A 17,905-nucleotide genomic window follows, 5' to 3' on the forward strand; every position below is an offset into this window, starting at 1 on the left:
CCGGAGGAGAACTTACCCTACTTCACAGAGGAACAAGAGGATAACGAGGTAATCCCTATGCCAAAATTGTTTAAAGATGCTTTGCTTAAACAGTAGGAGTTTCCAGCATCAGGGCTTAACCCCACCACCAAAGACAAAAGATTGTATAAATTATCCCCCTCTTATGAGGATCTCTTATCCTGCCCTAAGCCTGATGAACCGGTAAAAACCCTACACTCTGCGGCTGCAGTTCCAGGCGAAGCAGAAGAGGTTCTTCGTCCAGAGGACAAGAGGATTGAACAGATGCTCAAGAGAGGGTTCACCGCAGATTCCTGAGCTATTAAAAGCTCCGCATCTGCTTCCTTTTTTTCTAGAGCCATGCTCCTATGGCTTCGTCAACTTCAACAACATATTCCTCCCGATGACTTAAGAGGTCAACAGGACTTCAACAAGGTATTTGCGGCCGCCCAATACGTGGCTGATGCCACACTGCAATCCACCAGATTCGCAGCCAAGTCCATTGCGGCCTCCACCACGGCCAGAAGACTCCTATGGCTTCGCCCATGGCAGGCAGGAGTACGTCAGAAGTGGCAGTTAGCCTTAGGTCCATTAAAACGCGACCTCCTATTTGGAGATCTCCTAGACCCACTCCTAACTGAAACCACGGACAAGAAAAAAGTATTGGGCCCGACTACCAAAAAGACCACTAAAACGCAGTCCTTTCGTCATCCGGGGCGCCAACAAGATCAGGCGCCCACTTACCAGAGGAATCCAGGTCAGTACTCCCCTCGTTTTCGTTCCCAAGGTAGGAACCCCAGGGGTAAGGGATACCGCTACCAGAGAGGAGCGTCCTCTAACAGGGCTTCTAAAAAGCCCAGATGGTAATTCCCCTTCGGTCCCCATAGGGGGGCGCCTGGCCTACTTCTCCTCTAGCTGGCGCCAATCTTCCAAGGACCCCTGGGTCATTGATACAGTTCAAAAAGGTCTCCTTTTAGAGTTTATTTCTCCCCCCCCCAAACGTTTTATTTCCTGCCCTTCTCCCAGTTCTCCCTCTGCTCATTCCCGGATGGAGGAAGCCATCTCCCATTTATTATCCATTAGAGCCATCCAGCCGGTCCCCTCCGGTCAGAGAGGCCGGGGTTTTTACTCCATCCTCTTTATGGTCCCTAAGACCTCCGGAGGTTGGAGAGCTGTCTTGGACCTCAAAAGACTGAATTTATTCATCAAATATAGAAAGTTCAAGATGCATTCCCTCTCATCTATTTTAGCAGCTATCCATCCGGGGGACTTCATGGCTTCCTTAGACCTCACTGAGGCCTATCTCCATATCCCCATTGCCAAATGCCACAGAAAATTCTTACGTTTCTCCTTCCAGGGCAGACATTTCCAGTATAGGGCTATGCCATTTGGTCTCTCCTCGGCCCCTAGAGTCTTCACAAAGCTTTTGGGGTCCTTGGCGGCCTATATCCGGGCCAAGCCCATCCACATTTTATGTTATTTAGATGACATTTTAGTTCATGGAAATTCTCTAGAGGAAGTAAGGGTAAACCTTTCTGTCACCATGTCAGTTTTACAGACCCATGGCTTTTCTATTAACTTTGATAAAAGCCACCTTCAGCCTTCTACTTCCATATTGCATCTGGGATCTATCATTGATTCAGAATCATCCCAAGTTTTCCTCTCTCCTGAGAGGAAACATAATATAGGGGAGTTGATTTCTCACATTTTACCCCTGCAATCAGTCTCCATAGTCACCTTGTCCTCCCTTCTGGGTAAAATGGTGTCGTGCATAGGCATCATTCCCTGGGCTCGTCTCCATGCCAGGGAACTACAGTGGCTTCTATTACCCTTTCAGAGATCGGGGCTCAGCAACTCAAGTCGTCGCATTGCCATTCCATCGATGGTTCGCAGATCTCTCAGGTGGTGGATGTCTTCGGCCATGGACAAAGGATCCCCTTTCAGGTCCCCGGACCAATTCGTCATCACCACAGATGCCAGCCTATCAGGATGGGGCGCCCATGCCCAGGGGATGATAGCCCAGGGCACGTGGTCACCGGAGGAAGCTTCCAGGCCAATCAATTGGCTAGAGTTAAGAGCCGTCTCCCTGGCTCTAAAACAGTTCAAGCCTCGCATCCCCAACCGGCACGTTCTCATACTCACCGACAACATAGCCACAAAAAGCCACATCTGCAGACAGGGGGGCACGAGATCCAAGGCTCTCATGAGGGAGCCCTCAAGTTAGGCCTTTGGGCAGAAAAACACCTTCAGTCGCTCCTAGCCGATCACATCTCGGGGAGCCTCAACGTCCAGGCGGATTGGCTCTCTCGAGCAACGATAGATCCAGGAGAGTGGAATCTACATCAAGACCTGTTCCATCAAATCAGCCTCAGATTCGGCCTACCAGTGCTGGATCTCTTTGCGACCGAAGCGAATGCCCAACTCCCTCGATTCTTTTCCAGGTTCCCATCCCCGGGAGCAGAAGCAACCAATGCCCTCAGGAGCCCCTGGCCCCCAGAACTCCTGTATGCATTCCCTCCAATTCCAATTCTTCCGGACGTGATTCACAAGGTCCTCATCGAGAGGGCCCGAGTAATCCTAATCGCCCCTCATTGGCCCCGCCGGCCCTGGTTCGCGGATCTCCAACAGCTGTCCGTCCAGGACCCCTGGCGACTCCCCGTTTCGGGGGATATGCTACGGCAGGGGGCCTCATTCCATCCAGACCCGGAGTGGTTCCACCTCACCGCCTGGCTGTTATCAGGAGAGACTTAGATCTGCGTGGCCACGACCCCGACACAGTGGAGGTCATCTTAAAGGCCAGAAGAGGTTCGACCAATCGAATCTACGACCATACATGGTCCAAGTTTCACCAGTGGTGCCTACAGGAGGGTCTCTCTCCCCTGTGCATTCCCATACACAGGATCATTTCCTTCCTTATGCAAGGTTTCCATCAAGGCCTTTCCACCAGTACTCTCCGTCGTCATCTGGCGGCCATTTCCTCTGTTCTAGCAGGGCCCCGCAGACAGCCTCTCTGTTCCTTTCCAGAAGTTCAGGAATTCCTCAAGGGTATAGCCAACCTCAGACCTTCCAAGGTCCACAGATATCCATCCTGGGATTTGCCACGGGTTCTCCATTCCCTCACGCAGGCACCCTACGAACCCCTAAAATCTGCGTCCCTCAGGTACCTATCCTTTAAGGTAGCATTCCTGGTGGCAATTACCTCTGCCCGACGCATTTCGGAGTTGGCTGCCCTTTCAATCAGGCAGGACCTCTGCCAATTCCATCAGGACAAGGTAGTCTTACGACTGGACCCCACCTTCTTACCCAAGGTCAGTTCCATGTTCCACAGAACCCAGGATATTGTCTTACCTTCTTTCTGTCTCCAACGGGACCATCCCTTGGCAATTAGATGGCACACCCTGGATCTCATTAGAGCGCTGAGGATCTATATCCAACGCACAGGACCCTTTCGGAGGTCGGAAGCACTTTTTATAGCCTATCACCCCAGAGTCATGGGTGCCAAAGTGTCTTCAACAGTGATAGGCCGTTGGATCAGAGGGACTATCTCTAAGGCCTACGAGTCGGCCTCCCTCTCAGTTCCAAAGAACATCACATCGCATTCCACCAGGAGTGCAGCCACTTCGGCCGCTTGGGCGACTCAAGCCCCGTTGGAGGAGGTCTGCAAAGCAGCCACTTGGGCCTCGCCAAATTCCTTCATCAGGCATTACAAGATTGACTCTTACGCCTCAGCGGACGCTGCCTTCGGCAGAAGGGTACTCCAATCCGTTATCTCTCACGATAGCAATTTAATCCCACCCTAGGGACCAATCTATTGGGTATGTCCCATGTGACTGCTGGACCCGCTCCTTCAGTACGGAGAATAGGCGTTGATTGCTTACCTGAACGCCTCTTCTCGTACGGTGAGCGGGTACAGCAGTCACTTCCCGCCCTTGTATGTGTCTTCTATACCTTTCTATAACCTTTCTTTCCTCTAACAATGAGAGTTGAACACTAAAGAGCTTCACATCTGAGCCTAGTCTACGGATTCGCGAATTCTGGGGAAGGGGCGGATCCAGCAAGCTTTTTTAACACTAGGCTCAGTTCCACCGGATTGGACATGAGCAACCCATGTGACTGCTGTACCCGCTCACCGTACGAGAAGAGGCGTTCAGGTAAGCAATCAACGCCTATTTTACCATATATTTTCGACTATAAGACACGCCAGTGTATAAGATGCACCAAGATTTCAAAAAGGCAAGTAAGAAAAAACATTTTGTTGTCCTTGGCCCCCAGGAACATTCTGCAAGCATCCCAAAACCACTGTGTGCCCCATTTTTTGCAAAAAACAGGGCATGCAGTGTGCGCCTGGGGGTTGGGGCAAGGCAAAAATGCCAATTTTTGCAAGAAAGGTCCATTTCCCCCCCCCCATTTTTTCCAAAAATGGAGTGCACAGAGAGTTTGGGAGATCTGCAGAATGCTCCTGGAGGTTGGGAGTTGTTTTTGCAAAAAAAGAGCCAATTGCCCACCAGAGATAATCCATCAGCGCAACCAAAGCAGTTTCCATGCTGTAGCCGGGCCTGAATCCTGACTGCTGAGGGCCTCTACTTCTAATAATTCTGGTTAACACCATTATCGGGTTCCTAATGGTATGGCTGAGGATGCCACACCAGTAGTAAAATTGGAGTTGCACGGGCAGCTTCCAGACTCTGGCGTGCATGCATCCCACCGATATTTTGCTTCATGAGATTCTGCTACCTGTGCATGTGCAGAAGCAAAATCTCACCAGGACTCATGTGTGTGCACACCAGAGACCCAAAGCTGTGCGCACCACGCACCGGGAGCAGTGGGGGCTGCAACTCCCGCCTGGTTAATACTAGATAGATAGATAGATAGATAGATAGATAGATAGATAGATAGATAGATGGATGGATGGATGGATGGATGGATGGATGGATGGATGGATGGATGGATGGATGACAGACAGATAGGTTTTTTAAAAATTTATACTTTTGTTCATATTTTTTTAGAATTTTAGAATTTGTTCTAATTCCCAACAAATATTTCCTCACTTCTTGAATGTTACAGGCATTAACAGGCATTCCATCTTTTTATATAGTACTCTAGAACAGTATTTCTCAATCTCAGTAACTTTAAGATGGGTGGACCTGAACTGGCAAGAGGAATTGGGGGAATTGAAGTTTTTTAACCCAAATTTGATGACCCTATGTGACTTTGTAATGACAGCAACAGCAGCCTAATTCCTATAAATAGACCTTGCATCAAAAATGCATCTGTTTAAAAAGTTTCCACTATAAAAATGCCATCAGGGATTAAACCATCCCAAAATGAGCAGTCCTTTAGTAATCCTACATAATTAATAGAACAAATTTTCCCTTGGAACATTAAATTACCAAAATCCACATACAAACTACTCTCTTTAAGTGCATTTTAAAGTATAGACTTACCAGCTGAAACTGCAGTAGCCTAAGTACACCCACATATACACTGATACCACATACTATTGAGCTCCAATATGCATGTGTGTGCTGGCCATCTGATTTTTGGCTCGCTCAGAGGCTCTGAGAGGGTGTTTTTGGCTTCCAGAGATCCTCCCGGGGATGGGGAAAGGCATTTTTATCCTACCCTAGCTCCATGGAAAGCTTTGGAGCCTAGGGAGGGCAAAACACAAGACTGTGGGGGCCACCAGAAGTTGGGAAACAGGCTGTTTCCGGCCTCCAGAGGGCCTCCGGGGTGATGGTGGCAGAAGCTGCTTTTGCCCTAGGCACTGAATTATAGTGTGGACACTCGCACATGTACGATAGCATGCCCGCATGCTCTTTCGGCACCCAAGGAAAAAAAGGTTTGCCATCACTGCTATAGTCTCTCGAGACTGAAGTTTGCCATTGTATTGAATTTATTGTCTCATATATATATATATTGTCGGCTATCAATAAAATTAACTGCCTTGTAAATGGCCCTGGGTTGGGCCGAGAGGCAAAAAAGGAGCTGTGATGTTCCTTCAATATACCAGGGTGATTCGACACAAAATGTAACCCTTCCCTGGTACAGAGCTGAAGGGATTGGATACTGTAGCCTAGAGGATAATTATCTGCCTTACAAGGCAAAGGTTGCAGGTTCAAGTCCCAGTGGGTATGGCTAGCTGATGAGGCCAAAATAAGGCCGAAATAGATCTATCCTAGTCTCCCTTAATTTTCAAATTCAGCTTAAACATGTGACATATATATATATATATATATATATATATATATGTTAAATGTTTTTAGCTGGAATTTTAAAATTAAGGGAGACTAGGATGGTCCCATACAGCATGGAAAAAAGGAGCTGTGACGTTCCTTAAAATATACCAGGGTGATCCGACATAAAAAAACATATACCCCCTCCCTGGTACAGAGCTGGAAGGGTTCTGATCTGATAGCTCTAACTGCTAGTTCTCTGCTTTACAAGGCAGAGTTCACCAAATCGAATCCCAGTAAAGGAAAGGGTGTGGCTAGCTGATGAGGCCAGAACAAGGCCATCCTAGTCTCCCTTAATTTTAAAATTCCAGCTAAAAACATTTAACACATACAGAATATAGTTGTCGGCTATAAAATATATTAACTGCCTTGTAGTGGTCCTGGGTTGGGCCTAGAGGCAAAAAAGGAGCTGTGACGTTCCTTAAAATATACCAGGGTGATCCGACATAATATATATATATTATGCAATCTGGGATTCATCCCATGCACCAACTCATGAACTTTTAGTCTAGTATCACTTGATTTTATTGGGAAGGTGGTGAAAAATGAGCAGAACTGTTTTCCTAGACTAAAACCTGCATGTGTTGTCATATGAATTACAGTTATAACTGGAAAGCAATCCTGTTGGCAGAATTAAAATCGCACAGCCATAATGAGGTTTTCTCAATTTTGTTCCAACATGTCATATAAATGTAAATTTGTGGTTTGAAAATCAGGGCTTTTGCTTTAACATAATGTTTGAGTTCAGCCAATTATTGCTTATTTAAGAAATCACAGCGAAACAAATCACAGCCAAACAAATGATGACCTAGCATGCCCTGTGAATTCAGCCATAACATGCCTAATTCCTTAGTTAAGATTCATTATGTTAGTTAATGTAACAAATTACATTACATTCATTAGTTAATTCATTACATTTGATCGTACTTCCTTCTGTAACTTCTTTTTTCACCTCGTGTTCTGCAACTCCTCCACTACCATATTTGAGCTGCAAAAATCCATATGACCTCTAGATAGAAGCAAAGAGTTCAGAGGTTTTTGTGTTCCTTTGCCGCTGCACAATGATTATCTGAATTTTTAAAACTTTATCCAAAACTCCAGAACAGATTTTTAGATGCATGGAGACTGCATTGGAAGGCAAACAAAGCTGAAAATCACTGTCCTATTCTTTCCTCTACTCCTAAGAGAATATTATCACGACTTATGATTTTATTTTTATTTATTTATTTATTTATTTTGTCATATGAATATAGTATTGTATTGTAGTATGTTTAACATAATATAAGTATAAAGTGGAGATAGAAAAGATAAAAAAGACATTAGGATAGGAACGGTAGGCACAAAGGTGCACTTATGCACGCCCCTTACAGACCTGTTAGAAAAGAGGAGAGGTCTATTGTAGATAATGTAAGGTTGAAGATTTTGGGATTGGGGGAAGAGTCTGGTAGTGAAATCCAGGTGTTGACCACTCTATTGCTGAAATCGTATTTTCTGCAGTCTAGTTTGGAGCGATTTACACCATGATGGTGTATCACAATTCATTTTCAACAGCCAAATGGGAAATGGTATCACTCAGCAATGAGATTATGTCCATAACTGATTGAAATGACCAATTTCCAAACTAAAGCTGTTGGAACGGAAAGTTTAAATTTATATGAGCATCAAATTTACCACAGAGCTTTACTGCTTTACCGTGAAGAAAAAGCCACAATGAATTACTTCTTTGCTTCCTAAGTTTCACAAAAAAAGAACCCTTTGTTTAAAAACAGAAAAATGAAAAATGCCCTTTGGGCAAGTACCCTGTTTTTACAACAAAGGCTATAAGGAATTTTATCTAAGGGGCCAGTTAGTCAGAGGATAAAGTCCATAGAAAGTGCAGAATGGTGAAGAGAAAGATTAGCTTGTAAAGTAGCAATGCCTGAATTACACTACATATTTTTAAAAGGCTACCATTACCAATATTCATTCATGTATTCCTCTTAAGTATTAAAAGGAGATTGCTGTCATAATTAGGATATCCACTGCTAAAAAGAAATGTGAAATCAAGAATGCATGTTTCCAGATTTTAAGAGACATCAGCAGATGATAAGTCAGAAGAAATTAATTACTCTATCCATACTGTACAAAAAATGTGACTAAGCATAAACAAAAGTGCCTTAAAGATATAATATCTTCCAGATAATAGGATAAAAGCATTCAAATGTGATTTTAATACTGAAAATGTGGAAAAGAAAATGTGATTTTAATACTGAAAATGTTTCTCCAGTTTCATAGAATATTTAGTGTATACACACACAGCCTTTCAACCCAGAAATGCTTAGACATCCTAACATAACTGTAGGAATAGTAATGGTGATGTTGTAACAGCATGTATGCAAAAGAATAAGTGCAAATAATTGGGGTAGCCCTGAAAAATCATGTGCCCCAGAGCAGAAAGAGAATCAAATTTACATCTTGTTTGTATTAAAAGAAACTTGTCTTTTAAAAATATAACAATAAAGTGACTATTTAGCAAATGAAGCAGGAATGTTGACTCAGATTAACCCAGGAGTATTTTATAATTTAAAAAAAAACCCACAATAATTTGAATATTTAATTCTTATACACCTTAGGCTTTTGATGTCTGTTTTTGCTGCTTTTAATTTACACACTGGTACCTCTGCAACACTCTTCATTCTCCTTGGCTGCCCTTGCTTCCTGATCATAAAATAATCCATGGTTCTTTATGATTTGGGGAAGCAAAAGTAGCCAGGGAAATCAGAGTTCACTAGAGATATGATTGTATAAGAAAAGAGGTATTTGAAAATCAAACATTCCTCAGATAATTCGAAATTAAAGTAAGGTTAGAAACTCATTGCATGACCAAATGCTCAAAACATATTCTGAGTTCTCAGTTTTCTGAGACCTTTTTGCAAACCAATAAATAATAACAAAATTCTAACTTTTCTTTTTCATAGAACAGCCTTTCTTAACTGGAATTTAGTAAGAGTTTCATGAGAGATTGTGACAGAAAAACAAAATAGAATTTATGTGCCTTAGAGTGTTAACACTCACAATAGTTGGAAATTTTTATGCTGCAATTCAGTTGCAATTTTTATGCTTATCACTTCATTGTTGTTAACAACAATAAATATTTCAAACTTGGATTGAACAGGTTATAAGTAAAATGTTTTGTTAAGTTTTTGCAATTTATTTAGAGATTTCTGGGCCCAAAATAATTTTAAAGATTTTTCCAGAATAAAAAGTTGAAAAAAGCTGTTCTAAAGCAACATATAAATATATATTTAGGCAGAAAAGCCACCTGGGTGACTTTGAGCCAGTAAGTCTCTCTCAGCCCAATCCATTTTACATTATACTAATTGTATGAGATATAAGAAACAAGAGCACTTGTATGCATGCCATCTTGAGTTCAGCAAAAATAAAGTCAGGATAAAAATCTATTACATAAATAGATGAACTGAATATTGGCTGAAAATATGCAAAATAAAACTTTGTAACACCTTTCACTATCAATACTCGTAGAGAAATGAAATGTCTAAAGTAAATAGCTCTCTTACCTTCTTTAACTTGCCACTTTTGGTACCCACAAACACCACACTGTAGCCATTGTAGACATATGATGTAACAGAAGTCATCCGATCACGACTGGATGTATACAGCGTCACCCCTTCTACTGGTATAGAGCCTCCCAGTGGCTGATTAATGTCCAATCCACAGAAGTTGTCATCTATTGGAACTGGCTGAAAGTTTTCAAAAAAATCTGCATTAGGAATGAATGCTGGCCTTCTGAAAATTGGTAAGAAATAGGCCTGTGCAAGTCATTTGGTGAAATAACCTCTTTCTATAACATTGTGAAGAAATTAATTATCAGTTTTCAGTTCACCATAAGCACTCTCTGAATCTCACTAGTTTTTATCTTGAATATAATTATAGTTAAGTACAGTCTGGTAAAGCAATATAATTAATATATTTCCTATTTCTTTTCAATAATTCTCCCCAAAATATAAGTTGATTATTAGTAGGATGTTAAAAGTAGGCCTGACTGATATAAAAAGACAAATTAAAAACTAAAACTGAGATAAATTAAAAACTAACTACCGTAATTTAAGTGAACTAACGCTTAAATCTGGCTTCTCTTTCAGAAGATCTCCTCAAACCTTTGGCCAGGAAGCAAATACTTAAACCCTACAATTTCCAACTGTGATACTGCTAATATTTATTTATTTATTTATTTATTTATTTATTTATTTATTTATTTATTTATTTATTTATTTATTTATTTATTTATTTATTTATTTATTTATTTATTTATTTATTTTATTTGATTTGTATGCCGCCCCTCTCTGTGGACTCGGGGCGGCTAACAACAGTGGTAAAAACAGCATGTAGCAATCCAATACAGTGATACCTCAAGATATGAACCCCTCGTCTTACGAACAACTCGTGATACGAACCCGGGGTTCAGAAAAATTTTGCCTCTTCTTACAAACTTTTTTCGAGTTACGAACCGGCGTTCGGGAGACAGCTGGGAAGCCGCGCGGCTGTTTTAAAAGGTGACAGCCGGGCGGCGGGGCTTCCCAGCAGCCTCCCGAACGCCGGTTCGTAACTCGAAAAAAATTCGTAAGAAGAGGCAAAATTTTTCTGAACCCCGGGTTCGGTTCAGGAGGTTGCTGGGAAGCCCCCCAGCCCGGCTGTGACCTTTTAAAACAGCCGTGTGGCTTCCCAGCTGTCTCCGAACGCCGAACGCGGAAGTTCGGGTTTGGCGTTCGGCTTCGGGAGACAGCTGGGAAGCCGCGCGGCTGTTTTAAAAGGTCACAGCCGGGCTGGGGGGCTTCCCAGCACCCCCCCGAACCCCAAACTTTTGCCGAACTTCCGGGTTCGGGGTTCGGGGGGTGCTGGAAAGCCCCCCAGCCCGGCTGTGACCTTTTAAAACAGCCGCGCGGCTTCCCAGCTGTCTCCGAACGCCGAACGCGGAAGTTCGGGTTTGGCATTCGGCTTCGGGAGACAGCTGGGAAGCCGCGCGGCTGTTTTAAAAGGTCACAGCCGGGCTGGGGGGCTTCCCAGCACCCCCCCGAACCCCGAACCCAGAAGTTCGGCAAAAGTTCAGGGTTCGGGGGGGTGCTGGGAAGCCCCCCAGCCCGGCTGTGACCTTTTAAAACAGCCGCGCGGCTTCCCAGCTGTCTCCCGAAGCCGAACGCCAAACCCGAACTTCCGCGTTCGGCGTTTGGAGACAGCTGGGAAGCCGCGTGGCTGTTTTAAAAGGTGACCGCCGGGCTGGGGGGCTTCCCAGCACCCCCCGAACCCCAAACTTTTGCCGTACTTCCGGGTTCGGGGTTCGGGGTGGTGCTGGGAAGCCCCACCGCCCGGCTGTCACCTTTTAAAACAGCCTGGAGGCTTCTCGGCGGCCTCCCGAACGCCGAACCCGGAAGTTCGGGTTTGGCGTTCGGCGTTTGGGAGGTCGCTGAGAAGCCCCCAGGCTGTTTTAAAAAGTGACAGCCGGGCGGCAGCGGTTTTTTTGCGGGGTTTTTTTTTTTGGTTGCACGGATTAATTGACTTTACATTGTTTCCTATGGGAAACAATGTTTCGTCTTACAAACCTTTCGTCTTACGAACCTCCCCCTGGAACCAATTAGGTTCGTAAGACGAGGTATGACTGTACTAAAACAACTAAAAAACCCTTATTATAAAACCAGACATACATACAGACATACCATGCATAAATTGTAGAGGCCTAGGGGGAAAGAATATCTCATATTCCCCACATCTTCCTCAAAGTAACCCTATTTAAAATACAGTAATCATTCTTACCGCCTTGGTACATTGGACATCTTTCCCTAGTAGCCAGTTGAGTTCCAAGTTGCCTTCCCCCTGGTAGCAAGATTGTAGCCGTTCCTTAATTTGGGTATTGATTGCACGGATGGGAAAAATGCAAAGAGCAGAGTCATCAGGGGGATGGTGATACTGTTTTTGTCCCTTGGAAAAAATGGCAAAAAGGACATCATCCTCGGCAGTGATGTTCAGGGATCTGGCAAGTACCTCCCCTGGCTTAGAAAGGTAAGCTGCCTGAAGTAGTCGGTATTCCACATCACCTTTGACACAACCAAAGGGCAGAGAAACATAGGAATGGAATTTAGGGTCATCCTTGCAGAGACGCACAATCCGAGATGTGTAGAAGAGGTCACTGGCTGAATTGATAGACACACCTTCAGGTGTCTCTGGCTGGACAGTCAGAAAATAAACAAAATTCCCACTGGCAAATCCATAGATATAGAAGATATCAAAGTGAGAGACTAAGGCCAATGTATCTGAAGGGATTTTGATTAGTGATGAAACAAAATCACTGTGAAGCTCATAATCCAACATAGCTGAGGATTCTGGGTCACGAGGCAGCTTTCGGCTAGAGAGGGTGGGGAAGTAATCCTGCTTACCATCCACTGCTGTGCCAATGAACAGCTTCCCGTCTTCTCCCTCGGAACGAACTATAACTCCATACATAGTGCCAGTCTTGTTGACGCTGGAAAGATAGTGTTCTTTCTTGTGGGATGGTTCTACTAAGATGAAGAGGTCATCCAGGCGCAGCAATTTACAGACGCCTTGATAGAGACTCCCACAGGCCAGCAGCCTATTTTCTGAGTAATCAATGATCAGGAGCTTGTTAACATTGTTCGTCAGCGTCAGGATTTCAGTACAGGGTTGCACAATAAGTGGTGGGTAGCAGGACTTGTTGTCTTCCTCGGGGCCCGTCTTGTGATCTACCAAGACAGTCAAGTTTCCAGACAGTTTGTAAACCCGATTGATGGCTCCCACATAGACTGCCCCCGTCGTCCGATGGACTGTCAAGTGATTGAAAGTCCAGTCACGGTTCTCAGGATGAAACGTATTATACATAGGAGTGCTGTTAATGTTCTGTGAAAAGGCTAAGAAAAGAAACACCAGGGCCACTGACCAGCCATCGGAGTCCCATGTCCGAGGCCAGAGCTTTCTCTGTTCCATCCTGTGGAGAAGAGCAAGGAAGAAAGGGAGCATTTATCTCAAAACTCCTCTAGCCACAGCAGCCTTCTTTACATGTTTCTACAGAAAGGAAGAAAAAGAACAATACCAGAACAAAAGATTAGATGGATCTCATCTCAGAATTACAATTGAAACAGACATTTCCATTAAAGACTCTTTGAAATAAAACAAAGACTGCTCTAAATCCATAAGTGACCTTCCCATTTGAGCAAGTAGTACAAGCTTTAGTGCTCTGTTCTGCCTCTGTGTATTAATTATTACACAATTTAACTGCTTATCGTAATTATATGATCTGAGCCATGATTTTAAAAACAAAAATGTTTTACACATTCACCTACCTAAGCAGCAGATCTAAAACACAAATGGGGCAGATATGCCTTTTCCCCTAGTTACAAGAAGATTTTCCCTCCCAGATGGATTACAATTTAATTAAAGAGAAAGACATCAAAAGTAAATCTAGCCCAACTATCCGCAGTAATTCTGCTTTATATACAGCATTCAAATGCACAGAAAATCTGAAGCCTCAGGCTGCACCTGCATTATCAGTGATTGGCCAGTCCATAGGGTGCTAGCATAGTCTATATCAGGGGTGCTTAAATCTGGCCCTTGGGGATGGTCTTGAAATAGAAAAGGACCATCCCACAGTACCTCTAGCAGCTAAAATTGGGTATGGGGATGATGTCTCCCCCACGCTCCATTTTTGGCCTGAACAACCTCTTGGAGACTTGTGCCAGCCAAAATGAGACACGGGAGTATGTGTGTGTGTCACACATTCCCCTGTGCCCTGATTTGGCTGGCAAAGTGCTGCAGGAGGTATCGATCCCATCTCTCCCCACTCCCTGGGTCCCATACTCTGTTTTGGCCAACAAAGTGCTATAGGAGGCCATCCAGGCTGAAAATGAGACACAGGGCCATGCACCCACCCCATGCTCCTTTTGGCTGATAGAGTGCTGCAGAAGATTGTATCCTTCCTCCCACCTTAGCCAGCCTGCAGAAAACTACAATGCTGATCCAGCCCTCTAAGAAATCCAATTTGACACCCCTGGTCTATATTAATAGGCAGGTCAAATATGCATCAGTCACTCTCAAATTTCACACACAAACTCTTTGCATAATATTTAAAAATCTATTAAGCAAATTGTACAGCTTTCATTAATAAGCACCTATCTAGAAAAGGGTCGCTGATTGAGATTAAAAAATGCTTCTGCTACATTATATAGCCTATAATAAGTCTTCTTACATGGCAGCAGTAAAAAGTACAAGCAGAACTTTGGAACAACTTCAGAGTATACTTGTTTTTTATTATTCCAATAAAAGTGAGAGGGATAAAATATTGTTGATTAAGAACACTTGTTAATGTTTTTTTTTTTTACAATATAAGATTCACACAACATAAAACAAGTGTTTTGTGAATTGTGCCCACCACCAGACAAACATTCATACCCCACCACCAAATCGGGGGTGTTTCTTGGTAATGTTTGTGTGGGGGTTTTATTTCCAAAAAAAATTGGCGTTATTTTGTCTCAGAAAGGAAGTTTTCAATTTCCACTTTTAAAGTTAGTTAATCTCTACATAGTTAGAAATGATACATTGGCCAATCTCAGACAAGCTACTTAGATGAGTTCTAGTTACATAATTATTCTTTGGCCTAAAGATGTTTAACTTGACTTGTAGCAGTGATAAGTGCCAGGGATCTCTCTTTTCTTATTACCTGGGCTTTTTCAGCTGAGATTGAATTAGACAGCTTTTGCCTTCCCTACATTCCTTCCCTGTAAAAGGAAGCACTAAAGATTTCACACACAGTGATGAAACCCAACATCTCTTTGTAGAGTCCTTGATGCCTTTTGAGCTTCCTGATGTTTTTGTGCAAATGTTTCATTACCTGCCTAAGTAACATTTTCACTGCTAGAAGGCAGTTGGGTTTGCTCTGTATTTATATAGAGTAGCGTTCCTTCTTATTCCTCTTCCTGCACCACTTTTGTGCTCAGGGTGATTGTTATCTAACCTTTGTCACAATCTGCCAGGATTGCATTAGTCTTCCTCTAGAGCAGGTTTATCCAGTACCAGAAAAATTGTGAGAAAAATACTAGAGTATTTCCAGGGTTGCGCAAGAATCCTTTCAACCTAATTACTAGATGACCTGATCCTAGTGGTTATTATTTTGAGATCTTAAAGTATTTTCCTTCCCCGTTTCAGAATTTTGAGTTAAAAGGGAATAAATCAGGCATCTGTCTCAAAAATCAAACTGAAATATGGAAGTTTTATATTATTAAGATGTTCTGCTCTTATCTGCAAACTCTGTTCTTGCTGTCACAGCAGTCTGTGACAAGTCCTGTATGATTCTTTCAATACTAATTTGCACCTCTTTTTTTATCTGTAGGGTGACCATTCAGTTGGGTGTCATACCTGTCTGGAAAAAAAAAACCCTGAATTGTAAGAGTTGAATTTAGCAGCTGCACTGAAGTCCTCATATCAAAAACATTTGGAGGATGCAAGCAAAACAAGTGCTATTTAGACAGATAAGAAAGAGCTGTGATTCTCAGTCTAGTGGTGATGGACATCAATCTTCATGCTCTGATGCTAATCTATCTAGCACTTAATATATCTATTTCTAATAACTTAAAGTTTAAGGCTCAGTTAAATGTTATAATTATTGCAGATATAATAATTATACCAAATTTACATTCTATATTTACATTCCAGATTTATTTTCAAATCTGGTACCTAATTTTCAAATTAGATTGCCCAGATGTGTGCACTCAGATACTGAGAAATGAATGCATATGCATTTCCTGGAATTATGTATTTAAAGCAGGTTGTTTTTTTAGCAGATAGCAGAATCTAGCTGTTGTCAAAAAAGCTAAGCAGAATTAGGCCTAATCAATATTTGACAGAGGTAATGACTATCTCCATATTATTGTGAAGAAAACAAATCAATTTGTCTATATACTCCCAAGAGATTGATCTAGGCTAAAGGGAATACAATGTATAATTGCCAATCAGATATTAAATGTTCATATAATATTATACCTGTTATGCTAAATTAAAGACCTAAACATGGTGAGTGACAAGGCTTACAGCTAAATCTCTTCTAAATCCTTTCTACTACTTTGAAAATAGCCATGTTAAACAGAATGACAAACCATAAGGCTATTATTTCCTTGGGAAAATAATAGAAAAACATTGGTTGTACAATGCTAATTTATATCAGAAAACCTTTTAATCCCTCTTTTGGAATATGAATTTATTCCAAGATTTTTGTGTGCATCTGGTTGTGTGTGGTGTGTATGTGTGTGTGTGTTTTCCATAAATATCCACCCCTTTCCTCAAGCTATATAAGGAAATGACAAAAACAAGAAAAATGGGATGCAATGTTTTATGCATCATAATCTCATTTTTTTCTTCCAAGAAGTTGCCATTAACCCGAAACACTTTGGAATGCAATTATAGAATATTATTTACAGAACAATAGTAGCCAAGAGAAATCTGAACTTCTTTTATCTTAATCATGTGAATACCCATTAACAAAAGTACTTTTAAAAAGATGATTTCAATATATTCTCATCTGGGTGGGTGATGGAGATTGAGGAGGGTGTGTTTGTTTACATTGTGATCATTTAAGTTTTACTTCATGCATTTAAGTTTTACTTCATGGAATGGTCATCAAATGAACATAAATTATAAATGTTTTTCTATGATAATTACCAGCATAGCCAGTAGATTCTTTGATATGGGTGGTATTTCATCAAAACAAAAGCAGTTCTATTTCTTATTACTGCAATTTTCTGTACTGAACATTTATGTCACCAGCCTCTATTGTTTTGTATGCTACATTTCACAAGTGGGGACTACACTGGATTTTTGAGAAAATTCTCTCTCTCTTTAGCTTGCACATTTCTGCTGGGAATAATTAAGCAGCCAAAAGGGCATTATCACTGTGCAAGGGACTTGGGAGAACTCAAGGCTGTAGAAGTACCCTAAACATGCAAGGACAAAAAAATCTAGATAATGAATTTTTTCCTAATTCCCCAAAAGTCTTGATATGTTGAATGTACTGTATTTTGTGGAGAAAATGTAACAGAAAATCAAAGGAAGGAAAATTCTGTCAACAGTGAAGGAGATCACCATACTGCAATATTTCTTTTAACTCCAGTTTTCTGATTCTACAAAGACTAGTCATTTCCATACTTGCCCTGTGAATGTGACCTTTTTCTAAAGATAATACTGTAGTTGATAGGCACATAGCATGCAAATGATGTAGAAAGTTGATGCTATTATACTGATGCAATAGCAATTCTCCTTTCCTCCTTACATTTGTATAAAATTTCTGAGAAATCACAAGGTGAAACTGATAATTTTGCAGTCAATTTTGGTAGTGTCATATAGATGCTTTGAAAATAGAGCTAAGGGTCCACGTGTCAAATGGAGCACTGTTTACCCCAACTCTGAATGAAAAGCTCTCATCTCCTTAAATATTCATTATAACAGAGAGAAAGTAATCCCAGCATTAATCCAATGTTCTGTTTTCAACAGGGCCAAACTTAGATCATTAGATCAAATCATAACACATGAAAAGAATACTATAGTTTATTGACAGTATCTGACACATAGATATATCTTAGTGATGTAAATGGAAGTTCCATTCAAGTTTAAGTTTTATTGGA

General features: G+C 42.0%; 1 protein-coding gene across 1 annotated transcript in view; it reads right to left on the reverse strand.

Annotated features, from left to right (window-relative positions):
• Positions 1–17,905, reverse strand: part of PLXNA2 (plexin A2) — a 545,151-nt gene that overhangs the window by 471,562 nt on the left and 55,684 nt on the right. Inside the window, exons 2-3 of the mRNA XM_070745594.1 lie at positions 12,039–13,301; positions 9,788–9,970 (exon numbers count right to left, since the gene is read on the reverse strand). Coding sequence (XP_070601695.1) covers positions 9,788–9,970; positions 12,039–13,256 — 1,401 coding nt within the window. The 5' untranslated portion in view covers positions 13,257–13,301. The remainder of the gene's footprint in view (positions 1–9,787; positions 9,971–12,038; positions 13,302–17,905) is intronic.

This window comes from Erythrolamprus reginae, chromosome 3, assembly GCF_031021105.1.
Source record: "Erythrolamprus reginae isolate rEryReg1 chromosome 3, rEryReg1.hap1, whole genome shotgun sequence".
Lineage (NCBI taxonomy): Eukaryota > Metazoa > Chordata > Lepidosauria > Squamata > Dipsadidae > Erythrolamprus > Erythrolamprus reginae.